The sequence below is a fragment of the Lepus europaeus genome, chromosome 1 (assembly GCF_033115175.1).
Source record: "Lepus europaeus isolate LE1 chromosome 1, mLepTim1.pri, whole genome shotgun sequence".
Taxonomy (NCBI): domain Eukaryota; kingdom Metazoa; phylum Chordata; class Mammalia; order Lagomorpha; family Leporidae; genus Lepus; species Lepus europaeus.
This window is the reverse complement of record NC_084827.1, coordinates 126,301,097-126,314,989: the sequence shown is the minus strand read 5'-3', so window position 1 is coordinate 126,314,989 and position 13,893 is coordinate 126,301,097. Positions and strand designations below refer to the sequence as shown.

General features: G+C 38.4%; 1 protein-coding gene across 1 annotated transcript in view; it reads left to right on the top strand.

Annotated features, from left to right (window-relative positions):
• Positions 1–13,893, top strand: part of NCKAP1 (NCK associated protein 1) — a 122,361-nt gene that overhangs the window by 101,657 nt on the left and 6,811 nt on the right. The window contains exons 25-28 of the mRNA XM_062188773.1: positions 9,004–9,086; positions 9,519–9,599; positions 11,733–11,826; positions 13,530–13,646. Of these exons, the coding sequence (XP_062044757.1) occupies positions 9,004–9,086; positions 9,519–9,599; positions 11,733–11,826; positions 13,530–13,646 (375 nt within the window). The remainder of the gene's footprint in view (positions 1–9,003; positions 9,087–9,518; positions 9,600–11,732; positions 11,827–13,529; positions 13,647–13,893) is intronic.

The window sequence follows — 13,893 nt, the reverse complement described above, 5'->3', positions numbered from 1 at the left end:
ATGGGGGAGACCTGGAAGAAGTTCCTGGCTCCTGGCTCTGGAGTGAACCAGTGGGTGGAAGACCTTTCTTTCTGTCTCTCCCTCTCTCTCTCTGTAACCCTGCCTTTTAAATAGATAAATAAATTTTAAAAAAGAAAAAAGTTTGTAGAGCCATGTACCAAAATGGAAAAAAGATGTGCTTATTATATGATACATTTAAAAATAAAATAGAAAAATGAAAGTGAAAAGATTGATTGGATAGTATTTCAAGGAAGAGGACTGTTCATAAATAGGGAATTTTTTGACCTTTTGTTTCTTGTCTTATTATCTACTTCAATTTTTCAGTCTTTTGTTAAAAAGTTTTTTTTATGTTTCTCCTATGTTTTAAAAAAGTTTTATTTAGTTGAAAGGCAGAATGACAGGGAATGTGGGAGAGATAGAAATAGATATCTTCCATCCTCTGATTCACTTCCCAAATGCTCAACAGCCAGGGATGGACCAAGCAGAAAGTAGGAGGCAAGAACTGCATCAAGGTCTCCCACATGTATGGCAGGAAGCTAATCACTGGTAACACCTTCTGCTCCCTCCCAAATGCATTAACCAGAAGCTGTTTTGGAAGCAGAGGAGCTGGAACCAGCAATTAGTGCCCCCCTTGTCTTCCATTTTTAATACCCACTTTAGCACCTGCTAGCCTTAGCCCTGTTTAACTTTTCCTATCAGCAAATAACTTTTTTAACTGTACCATCTGGTTAGATCAAGTACTGCACCGAAATGCTCAATACCTTGTTTGCAGAATTAAATCAAAACGAAAATTCTAAACAAAATTTTCGAGTTTTCAAAATAAAATCCATAGTCCTTTGTCTAGATTCTGCTAACTTGAATTTTGTATATAATAATGAATGGTGGCCAGCGCCATGGCTTAACAGGCTAATCCTCCACCTTGCGGCGCTGGCACACCGGGTTCTAGTCCCGGTTGGGGTGCCGGATTCTATCCCGGTTGCCCCTCTTCCAGGCCAGCTCTCTGCTATGGCCCGGGAAGGCAGTGGAGGATGGCCCAAGTCCTTGGGCCCTGCACCTGCATGTGAGACCAGGAGAAGCACCTGGCTCCTGGCTTTGGATCAGCGAGATGCGCTGGCTGCAGCGGCCATTGGAGGGTGAACCAACGGCAAAAAGGAAGACCTTTCTCTCTGTCTCTCTCTCACTATCCACTCTGCCTGTCAAAAAAAAAAAAAAAAATTAATGGTGATTCATGTTAGGATTGACCAAAACCAAAATTTAAATTGTTGACTCTTAATGACCCATTTTATCAAATTTGTCTTAAAATAGAATGTATTAAATCTGTTTTGTGATTTGGAAAAACAAACGATTAATTTGAGAGTCACTTATTTAGGAGAAGGGACTACTTTCACTTAAATTGTTTTACAAAATGCTGTTATTTGCCTTTGATCCCCTTCTTTGTGCTTCCTTCACTCCATATTCAGAAGCTAGAGTTTTTATTTTCATAATCAACATGTACATTCTTTTAAAAAGATAAACAGTCACAATTTATTAATAGTAGCTATTATGATTGGAGCCAACATTGTAGTGTAGCAGGTTTGACTGCCACTTCCTAAAACCTTTCTTAAACAGTTTGTGACCATCCATTTGCAAAATCCGATTCTCTTTCATCAGTTCTCATTCTACTTGATTTCTCTGTAGTGTTTATTTTTTATTCTCTTCCATATTGAAATTTTATTCTCTTTAATTGCCAATAATTTTATCTTTATGCTTTATTACTCATGTTGGGAGGCTCATTTTTTATGTAATGTCAGGTTGTGATATTCTCTTCCATTCTTATTCTGCAACCTTATTGTGGAAATTTTATTCAGACTTATTTACCAATGAGTGTTAAATAATTCATCCTTAACTTTCTATGCTCAGCTCCAGATGTTTCATGCCAAGTGCTAGCATGATCAGGGTTTCCCAAAGTGTGGCCCATGAACCAGCTGCAGCAAGCAACACCACCACCTGGGAACTTGTTAAGAAGATACATTATTGGGCCCCAGCCAGACCTATTGAGTTAGAAGCTGTGGGGCTGGAGCAAGCTGTGTTCTAACAAATCTTCCAGGAGATTCTGATTTGAGAAACATTGTGATAGACATTTTCAGCTCAACAAGCTACCTTCAAATTGTTCATTGGAAATGCTTATTATGCGAGGGCCGGTGCCATGGCTTGTTTGGCTAATCTTCCGCCTGCAGTGCCAGCATCCCATATGGGCGCTGGGTTCTAGTCCCAGCTGCTTCTCTTCCAGTCCAGCTCTCTGCTGTGGCCTGGGAGTGCAGTGGAGGATGGTCCAAGTGCTTGGTCCCCAGCACCTGCATGGGAGACCAGGAGAAGCACCTGGCTCCTGGCTTTGGATCAGCACAGTGCTGGCCTTGGCAGCCATTAGGGGAGTGAACCAATGGAAGGAAGACCTTTTCTCTCTCTCTCTCTCTCTCTCTCTCTCTCACTGTCTAACTCTATCTGTCAAATAAATTAAAAAATAAATATAAATAAAAATAAAAAAAGAAAATGCTTATTATGCAAAACTACGCATAGATTCCAAATTTTTTTTTTTACGATTTTTATACTCTTTTTAAAATTTTTTTTTATTTTTTATTTTTTTTTTTTTACTTTTTTTTTTTTTTTTTTAACTTTTATTTAATGAATATAAATTTCCAGTGTACAGCTTATGGATTACAATGGCTTCCCCCCCCCAATAACTTCCCTCCCACCCGCAACCCTCCCCCCTCCCGCTCCCTCTCCCCTTCCATTTGCATCAAGATTCATTTTCAATTCTCTTTATATACAGAAGATCAATTTAGTATAAAGATTTCAACAGTTTGCACCCACATAGAAACACAAAGTGAAACATACTGTTTGAGTACTAGTTATAGCATTAAATCACAATGTACAGCACATTAAGGACAGAGATCCCACATGAGGAGCAAGCGCACAGTGGCTCCTGTTGTTGACCCAACAAATTGACACTCTAGTTTATGGCGCCAGTAACCACCCTAGGCTGTCGTCATGAGTTGCCAAGGCTATGGAAGCCTTCCAAGTTTGCCGACTCTGATCATATTTAGACAAGGTCATAAAAGACAGAGTGAGGATAGTAACCAATGATCCTAAGAGTGGCATTTACCAGGTTTGAACAATTATACAGCATTAAGTGGGGAAGAGGACCATCAGTACACACAGGTTGGGAGTAGAGCCATTGGTGGTAGAGTAGAGGTTATGATTACAAAGGAATGAGGCCCAAGTGCACTAGACAGGGCCTAGAACAAAGGACAGAGTCATTATTAGAGGAGCTAAGAAAGGTGCTGTCTAAGCTACAATTAAGTTTTCTGATTGAGAGGCAAATAGAACCTGATAGAAGGGGCTTGATAATAATCTGGTGGGCTTTAGGCCTTGTAAATTAAGAGGCCCAGACCTATCTATCTCTTCACATGGGGTATATCCTAAGGGAGGTGTGAACCTCCTAGGGGAAGGCACTCTGTTGACTTTCATTACTTGGCTGGCCTGGGAGGAGAGCTGGCCAGGTAAAGGCAGGTGGCATCTCTAACAAGAAATTTACAGTTCTGCCTGCAATGTTGCTGACCCTACTTGACCATCCCCTCAGCTGCAGTGGTCACTTTGGAAGTTGGGCTGAGTGAAGGGCTTTTCAGCTTAGAGCCAATAAGATCTGTGGCTCTGACCTGGGCATCCTTCGACTCCAGGGCAGGTCCATTACCAGTGATCCAACTCTTGGCAGAGCTGCCAGGTCTCTTCACAAGCTGACTTCTGCTGAAGCCCAGGCTTACCACATTGAAAGCCACTGCAGTGGACTGGCCTGTTGGGTCTGCTTGAGGGCAGATCACTGTACAGATCAGCCATTAATAGGCCTGCCACCCATTGCTTCTGATGCCGAGCTTTCTTTTCCTCCTGGTTTGTGTTAAAGCAGACCAGAGGATGCAAGTCAAGGGAGTGCCCGTTTCCCATCTCTAATCTTCGGTGGCCTGAACTACAAGTCTATAGTCACAGGCATGTTCTGTAGTAGTTTTTCTAAGGTAGACAATGCCCATGAGGAAAATTATATTCTCACTTTAAAACTTTCTTTCCCTTTTGTCTGAAAGGGAGGTTTTTTCTACTTACTGTATACTTCGCTGATGGCGAAGTGAATCTAGCTATGAGATTATTATTTGAGTTCTTATTTTGGCTATGCTATTGCAGAAAAATGTTAGCCATCTCTTTTATAAGGTCTAAAGATTAAATTGTGCATCCTACAGATTCCTTCATAATAGAATTAGTTTCCTACCTTGAAGAGAATAGAGAAATGAAAGAACAAGTTGGGCTTCGAATAGAGAAATGAGGGAGCAAGTCCTAGATCGCTTGCTGACAATAGCAATATTACATGAATACTTAGCAAACCGTTTCAACCATTAGATAACAACTTAAGAAAACATTTACCAGAAGGTCCAATGCCTTCTATAAATTTTAAGAATCATGTATTTGAAAACACCTCTTAAATATCTAACATGGTGTAGTTTGTTTAGCCAGTAAACTTAAGCACAACCATCTAAAATGTTTTTAGTTTCTTTCTACCAACAAGTCTAAAACATATGATACACAGATTCAGGTCCCACAAATTAAAATGTATCTTTGATTGATTTTAGCAGCTTAAATTTATGGACAATCTTATCTATAAGCCAATTAAAATAAAACTCTTAATAAAATTTCCCCATGTGGACATACAATATGTACACACATATAATATAGCATAATAGACCAATACATCAATTTTAATAATAGCTTTTAAAATCTTTAACTCTTTTTGTAGATTGCCAATTGATTTGAATTGCTTTTTCTTTTTAGTAACCTCAGTTAACCATACTTTCTCTCAGTTGGTACTGTTAATACATTATTGGCTTCATCTGTTTACAGAGGCATCCCAAAGTACTGAATACAATAAAAGTGGCTGGAAAAAGTCCATAGGAACCTATAGGAGGACAGCTAAACACAGAACCAACAACGCTTTAGTTTTATGAGCAGCAGATATTCAAATTTTTGAAAAAAGCACATATTTAAATAACCCATTGCTCTTAATAAAAATTCAGCTGTTTTTGAACAATTAGAATTTAACAGACATCAAGAGAACATAATAGATTACTTTAACACATTGCTTTAACAGAGCATCAGAGTTTAATTCTATGTCAAAGAGAAATTGAGCTTCCTGTGATCTTTTGCTGTGAGGTTTCCTTCCTTTACCTTCTTTCATATTGGTGACCATGTTTCTGTGTTTCTGTGTGTAACACATCTTTAAGCATCTTTTGCAGGGCAGGATGAGTGGCAACAAATTCTTTCAGTTTCTGTTTGCTGTGAAAAGTCTTAATTTCACCTTCATTCACAAATGAGAGCTTTGCAGGATATAGTATTCTGGGCTGGCAGTTTTTCTCTCTTAGTACCTGGGCTATGTCTCGCCATTCCCTTCTAGCTTGTAGGGTTTCTGATGAGAAGTCTGCTGTGAGTCTAATTGGAGATCCTCTAAGAGTGATCCGACGTTTCTCTCTTGCACCTTTTAGGATCTTTTCTTTATGTTTCACTGTGGTGAGTTTGATTACAACATGTCGTGGTGAGGATCTCTTTTGGTCATGTTTATTAGGGGTTCTATAAGCTTCCTGTACTAAGATGCCTCTGTCCTTCTCCAAACCTGGGAAATTTTCTGCTAGTATCTCACTGAAAATGCCTTCTAATCCTTTCTCCCTCTCCATGCCTTCAGGAACTCCTAGAACCCGAATGTTGGGTTTTTTAATAGTATCCTGTAAATTCCTGACAATATTTTTTAGATTTCTAATTTCTTCTTCTTTTCTTTGGTTTGCCTGTTTCCTTTCCTGTTCTCTGTCTTCTAAGTCTGATATTCTCTCTTCTGCTTCGCCCATTCTGTTTTTAAGGCTCTCTAATGTGTTTGTCATTTGATCTATTGAACTCTTCATTTCATTATGATTTCTAGTCACTATCAGAGTTTCTTGTTCCACTAGTTGTTTCATTTCATTTTGATTCCTCCTTAATATTTCACTTTCACGAGAGAGATTTTCTATCTTGTCCATGAAGGATTTCTGTAGTTCAAGAATTTGTTTTTGAGAACTTCTTAATGTTCTTATCAATTTTTTGAGATCTGCTTCTTGCATTTCTTCGATCTTATCATCTTCATAATCTTGAATTGGGGTGTCTTTTTCATTTGGGGGCGTCATAGTTTCTTCCTTGTTCTTGTTAGCTTGGTTTTTGCGTTTGTTGTTTGGCATGTTGGAGATATTTGGTTTCTTCACTGTGGTGTTTTTTCTTGTTACACTATGGCTCTATATTAAGTGGACTGTCTGCTTTCAGTGGAGCCTTAGAGGCTTGAGATGAGTGTGGACTGAGAGCTGTGTTTGGTTCCTCAGGGTTGAGGGTGTGTCAAGGATGACACTCCCAGGTTAGGTGTGGTAAATCTCTCTTTCTTTTTTTGATTTAAAAGGGAAGTAATTCCGCACAGCTGAACGTAATTGGAGGTAGTTAGCAGGCAAATGATATACCCACAGGAGCCAGAGATTGGAAGCTCTTTCCCAAGGACCACACAGGGAATCTCTGCTGCCCTCAGTGTGGGCTCCAATTCTCCTGCAGTCTCCCACTGGGTTGCCAAGTTAGATGCTAATCTCCTGTTATTTCACCCCTCCCCCCAGAGTCAGGTTTTTCTGCTAGGCTCAGGGCTGGTGCAGACCTGAGGTCGCCCTGCTTATGACGTATGTCCAAAATGGCGCCTGCTCTGTCTTGCTCGCCTGTGAGAGGTTAGCGGAGAGAAACTTGTGTCCTTATCAGTCACTTTTTTTATTTTATTTTTCTCTCTCTTCTAGTTAGCCTGGTGAACTTTTCCCCACGGAGTTTCAAGCCTCGTTCCCTCTAGCCTCCTCTTTCCGCTTGCCTGCTGGTATCTCGGGCTATGGAGGTTCGGCTCACCTCGCGTTCCAGCGCTGGCGCGTTGAGTCTGCTGCTGGTGTCCCGAACTTGGGCTCCCACGCTCTCCACGCAGGTCCACTGTGAATCACTAGTTCCAGAAGAGTTTCCTCTGCTGTTTCATCCCCTACTCTTCCTTGACACTGCAGTATCTCCACTTATATTAAACTTTCTCTCCCCCCGGACTAAGTGTGCTTCCTGCCTATTCCGCCATCTTGCCGCCTCTCGGTCTATTTTTTATTTTTTGACAGGCAGAGTGGATAGTGAGAGAGAGAGACAGAGAGAAAGGTTCCTTTTTGCTGTTGGTTCACCCTCCAATGGCCGCTGCGGCCGGCGCATTGTGCTGATCTGAAGCCAGGAGCCAGGTGCTTTTTCCTGGTCTCCCAAGCGGGTGCAGGGCCGAAGCACTTGGGCCATCCTCCACTGCCTTCCCGGGCCATAGCAGAGAGTTGGCCTGGAAGAGGGGCAACCGAGATAGAATCCGTCACCCCAACCGGGACTAGAACCCGGTGTGTCGGCGCCGCAAGGCGGAGGATTAGCCTGTTAAGCCACGGCGCCGTCCAGATTCCAAATTTTTTTACGTCAAAATGAACTTACCTTTAAATTACTTTTTTTTTTTTTTTTTTAATTTTTTTCCTTGGAAAGATAATGGAAATTTTGGGGATGAGGGGATGTGCCAGTGGTCAAAAGGTTTTGCCTTTTACAGTTTTTGTTAATCTTTGATTAAATTCTGGGGAACATCCTTCGGAAAACAAATGATGATGTCATACTACTTTTTATTTTTTGATACTTTAGTAGTCTCTTCTGTGATGCTTTGTTATGAAACTGTTATTTCCTTTTTTTTTTTCTTCCTGCCATGGAATTCATTTCTCTTTACTCTTCTTTATGGCCAGATCGGATGACATTTTCATAAGTATTTTTTTTTTCAGCCTCATTTCTCTGTTCTCTGGATAGTCTGATTTTGAATTACCATTTCATTGAACACCTGCTGGCCTGCTGAATATCAGGGTCTCTTGAGTGCTATGGGTAGATAAAATCAGTAAAACTGGTTTCCGCTCATGTAGAATTTATAAAAATGTGCTTTGTGTCATTTTGTTAACACTGCTGTTTTAATTTCCATCACATTTTAGTTTATATTATACCTGGATTGTGAGGTTTAATGAAAGATGCTTGTGGTCAGAATTTAACCAAGCTGCACAAAATTCAAAAAGTAAAAGCAGAACACTTCTCTCCATTCCTTTTCTTCAGTTACTGACTATAGTTCACAGTTTTCTATATACCTCTTTGCAGTTTGTTACATATGTAATGATATATATATTTTTCCATCATATAAACATGCTAGTATTTTCTTAATTTTCTTGACAATTCATTTAGATTGTTTGCTATTTGAGGTGTAGATCATGATTCTATTTACATTTGTATTCCTATTACCCAGTACAGTGCCTTTTATGTGGGAAATGTTTAATGTTTGTTTGGCTTTATAAATATGAAAGTATTTATCCTTCTAATTCTAATAAATGATTTTTAATATTAAATACATAGCCATAATTTTAGAATAATGCTCTCTAAGCACTATGTAAGTGATCAAATCTATTCATGGGCTTAACAACCTAGTGCTACCAAAACTGCTTGTAGTTTAAATAGTCATTATTCCCTTATTTTCTCAAGATCTCAGCAACTAAACAATTTAGAATCTGTAAGTTTCTGAGCTGTTTCCACTGAGCTGCTGCTTTCTCCCCTGATCTCTTCCTCCCACCTTCCTCCCCTCTTTTTATACAGGTAATTATGTGAAAGATTACTTCAAGATTCTGGTGAACTGGCTAGCCTATTTAAAAGAACATAGTATACTCCATTTGAAGTAAACTAGTATTACTTCAAGTATTCAATACCTTTACCACTAATCATTTGTTATAATCAAATTTCTATTAATTACATCTTCTATCATGGAAATTTTGTGACTGCGAGTTTTTTTCCAAGGTTAATATAGAATTCAATTCATTCTTTTTTCTTCTTTTCCCTTACTTCTGTTGAATTTAGCTGTTGACAGTGTCTTGAAGAGGATGACAATAATTGGTGTGATTTTATCCTTCCGATCATTGGCACAAGAAGCACTCAGAGATGTAAGAAACTATTGCAAGTACATGCTTATATTCAGAAAATCACTTTTAATTTCCCAGAAACCAGAAATCATTCTTTAAATTTATAGCGGGTATTGATATAACTAAAATTTTAGTTTTTATCATGGGAGAAGATAAACTATATAGAAATTAAACTCAAATTTTGTTTTGATATAGACATGTGAATAGTATAACTTGCCTAGTTATTGCATTATTGTTTCAATTTTGCTGTTGAAGCATTTTTGATTTTGAATATATTTGATTGCATATTGAATACATTCCATTTCATGTATTTTGGTACTTGAAAATCACATGAACATAGATAAAGTAAAATAACTTTTATGAAAACTAGAATCAATCAAATGGTAGTATTACATAAACTTAGGGGTTGCCATTTAAAAATAATTCTACATTTTTCTTTGTTGTCCTGCCTAGGTCTTATCCTACCACATTCCTTTTCTTGTAAGTTCAATTGAAGATTTTAAGGATCACATTCCAAGGGAAACTGATATGAAGGTAGTAATATAACTTCTGATTGGATTTTATCATTTCTAAAATGAAATCTGGATTACACGAGAAATGAGATATAATAAATCCTGTACTTCTATAAAGTCTCTTTTTTATAGTGATCAGTTAGCATGCTTGCCTTTGAAATTATTTCTTTGAAAGCTCAGCACCAAAATACTACCTGTGCATTCCCTTGTTCACCTTTAACAATATAAAATTAGTGAAAAATCTTTTTTTTTTGTTTAAACTGGTAACTGTTTATTCACGATCATAAAGCAGAATGAAAAAGATGAGCTTTTAATTTAAAGTTTAAATCTTTTAGTGATATTAAAATAAATATTTATTCTTAGAAAAGGTTGTTTGTAAGCTATAATAAATATTTATGTTTATTTGTTTTTTTAGTTAATTCATATAAGATAGAAGGTTGGCAGCTTAATGTGAGTCAGTTTTTGTTTTATAATTTATTGAGCCATGAAATCTAGCCACTGATCTAATCCCAACAGTGATTTACCAGAGGTAGTTTATAACATATCAGGACACATATCTATATAGTCTCAGCTTTCATGTTTCTTAGAGAGGTTATTTTCTGTTTCCCATGAACTGAAAAATATAATGTGAGTCAACTCATTTGTGGAGCACTCAAGTCAATTCTCAAATTGGTGCTGCTCAAACTTTTGGAGGCTTGTCCACCACTTGTTCCTTCCTTTTCCCACTTCCAAATGTATCTGTGAACTAACCAGTTAAGAGGCTTCTTAAGGTGGCTGCATCCCTTTAGCTAAAGAGTGCTTGGAGTTAAGTCCTGGCTCTGCTCCTCCACTTCCAATCCAGCTTTCTGCTAATATACATCCTGAGAGGCAACAGATCAAGTACTTGGGTCCATGTGCCCACATGGGAGTTTCAGACACCCATCTTTGCCCAGGCCCATCCCTGGTTATTTCCAGGCATTTGGGAAATGAGCCAGCAAATAGAACATCTCTGTTCCACACCTACCCCCATTCTCTCCATCTCTCTCTCTCTGTCTCTTTGCCTTTCAAATTAATGTGAAAATATATTATTTAAAAAAAAAATCTGTGCAGAGAACTTTTGGTAGTACTCATTGTTTTGTTTTTAAAACAATGATTTACTTTTGTTCATAGTCATCTCTATGATTTTTTTAAATCCATACTTCCATGAAAAATAGCTCTGAAGTAATTCTGTTGGAATTTGCCACAGAAAGTATGTAAGTTTTCATTGGCCTCACAGCAGGAAGTTATAGCTAGCAGTACACTGGAGTACTGAATCAGTTATTCAGTATAAATTATTTGCTCAGTAGTTCCCTGCTTCAGCCAAGTTCCTGGAGTTTTTTTTTTTTTTTTTTTTTTTTTTTTTTTTTTTTTTTTTTGGACAGGCAGAGTGGACAGTGAGAGAGAGAGACAGAGAGAAAGGTCTTCCTTTGCCGTTGGTTCACCCTCTAATGGCCGCCGCGGTAGCGCGCTGCGGCCGGCGCACCGCGCTGTTCCGATGGCAGGAGCCAGGTGCTTCTCCTGGTCTCCCATGGGGTGCAGAGCCCAAACACTTGGGCCATCCTCCACTGCACTCCCTGGCCACAGCAGAGAGCTGGCCTGGAAGAGGGGCAACCGGGACAGGATCGGTGCCCCGACCGGGACTAGAACCCGGTGTGCCGGCGCCGCAAGGCGGAGGATTAGCCTGTTGAGCCACGGCGCCAGCCTGGAGTTTTATAGTAGTCCTACAGATCAATTCTTTTTTTTTTTTTTTTTTCTTTTTACAGGCAGAGTGGATAGTGAGAGAGAGAGACAGAGAGAAAGGTCTTCCTTCTTGCCGTTGGTTCACCCTACAATGGCCGGCGTGCTGCGGCTGGCCCACCACGCTGATCCAAAGCCAGGAGCCAGGTGCTTCTCCTGGTCTCCCATGCAGGTGCAGGGCCCAAGCACTTGGGCCATCCTCCACTGCCTTCCCGGGCCATAGCAGAGAGCTGGCCTGGAAGAGGGGTGCCGGTGTGCCGGCGCCGCAAGGCGGAGGATTAGCCTGTTAAGCCATGACACCGGCCAGATCAATTCTGTTATGAACAGCAAATTTTAATCTACCAAAGTGAACATTCTCAGAAATTTGTTGGACTACCTCTAATTCTTTAATTCTTATCAGGTTGCAATGAATGTGTATGAGTTATCATCAGCTGCTGGGTTACCTTGTGAAATTGATCCTGCCCTGGTGGTAGCACTTTCCTCACAAAAATCAGGTAAAATGTGTTAGTAAATATGTAGTACTTTTCCTTATACATAGGTGTAAGTCTGATATTTATCCATTTATTCAACTACCTGCCTTGTATTGGTCTTTTCTCTTTTGGGGAGGTGGAACGGTGGTGGGAGTGGTTGGAGCATCAGTGTGGAAAGACAAAGATTTTCACTGCCCTTGGTGGCCTGTGTTATAGCACAGTCCTCATTCAGATGATAGCTCAGTCCTCTGAGGCCATTAAGTGTTATGTAGCTGGATCCCTGAAGAGGATTAAGGTCTGTGCCTTGGGTCACTCTAACTTTAGAGCTTAAGGAGAAGAGGAAGAATAACCAAAAAGAAATTGATAAGGAAGGACCTATGAAGTAGAAGAAAAATTAGGGGTGAGTAATATCCAAGAAAGTAGAAAGACAATGACCAGTTATGTAGTTAATGAATGGTGCTGACAAAAATCAGTGTCAGCGGAGTTTTTCAGAATAGGAGAAAAGGAATTGGGGTACTAGGTATAAGACAATTCTTGAAGAGTTTTATTGAAAAGTGGAGCAAAGAAATATTATAACTGAAGGCTTAGAGGTAAACAGAAGAGATGTTTTTAAGGTGGAGAAGATAACAGCATTTGTAAGCTGATTAGATACAGTCCCGATGATAGCAAAAAAAAATGGTATCTAGAACAGGATGTTCTGTTTTAATGGGACTGAATTTATTCACCATAGAGTCTGTTTATTGTTATGTAATACTAAGCATTTGGTTATTGTTAGGGATAGTCCTTTGAAATATATTACCGGAATGCTCTATATTTGATTCGACTGTGATATAAATAGCAGTTCATCTATTTATGGCACTAAAATTTCTTCTTCCACTGGTCCCTTGAGCATTGTTTGATTCATTTGTCTTATTTAATGCCTTTTGTGTCTTCATTCATGCAGCATATTGCTTATAGTCACATGGATAATTATTACGATTAGTAGATTTGTTACAGCTGCATTTTTTATAATCAAATTTTAAAGTATATTCTAGCTTTTTTCTTACATTCAGTTCTTAATTATATGATGATGAAGAGTAGGGTAACCAAAAGTTCCCAGGTAGCAGACAAGAAGTCAAGTGCCTAGGCAACACAATTTGAATACATATTACAATAAATATTTTAGAAAGGGTTTTGTCCTAAAAGCTTCAAAGTGATGCTCGTTATTTTTTATTCACATAATATTTATAACTTTCAAAAAGAAACTAAGGATTTATTTTTGTGATTTTGCAGAATAATTTATAAATTTTCTGAGCCATAGTAAGTCAGTTTTTATTGTAAAATAATTTCTTACCAATTTTGTTAGGAAATTTTGTGATTCCAAAGTTAGTCCTAACTATATTTTGTAACCTCCAATATTAACTATTTATTAATGTGTCCTTGAAATATGCCTGAGAAAGCCTGTAGTAACATATGAGAGGTCTTCAAAAATTTATAGAAAATGAATATTTTGAAAAATAATTTATGGACTTCAGAATTTTTATATAGTATTTTTACTTAATTATATATTTTTATAGCAAAAGTGTGATCAGTTCTTTAGAGTGCTAATAAAATACTTCATGTTATTATTTTTAAATAAAATACTAAATTTTAAGTGATTTAAAGTAATTTTTATTTAAAAATTTGCTTTGTCTTTGGCTCATCTTCAAGACATACCTTGACTTAAATTCTTAAATTTTTTCCTTTAGAAAACATTAGTCCAGAAGAAGAATATAAAATTGCCTGCCTTCTCATGGTCTTTGTAGCAGTTTCATTGCCAACGTTAGCCAGTAATGTGATGTCTCAGTACAGCCCTGCTATAGAAGGTAACATGGTTTAAAATTTTTTGAGCAATGGACAAACCACTAATTTTGGAGTAGTAGATACTTTCTAAGTAGTCGATGCTGTTTCATAATAAAATATGGCTTAAATCCTGCCACTTACTAGCTGTGTAACCTGGGGTAGTCTGTTTCTCTAGGCCCCAGTTTCTTGATCTGTGACATGTATGTAAGTGAGATCACATCTGCCTAAATGTGTGTATGTGCTAGAGAACAGTGAGGAAGTAGCTAATTC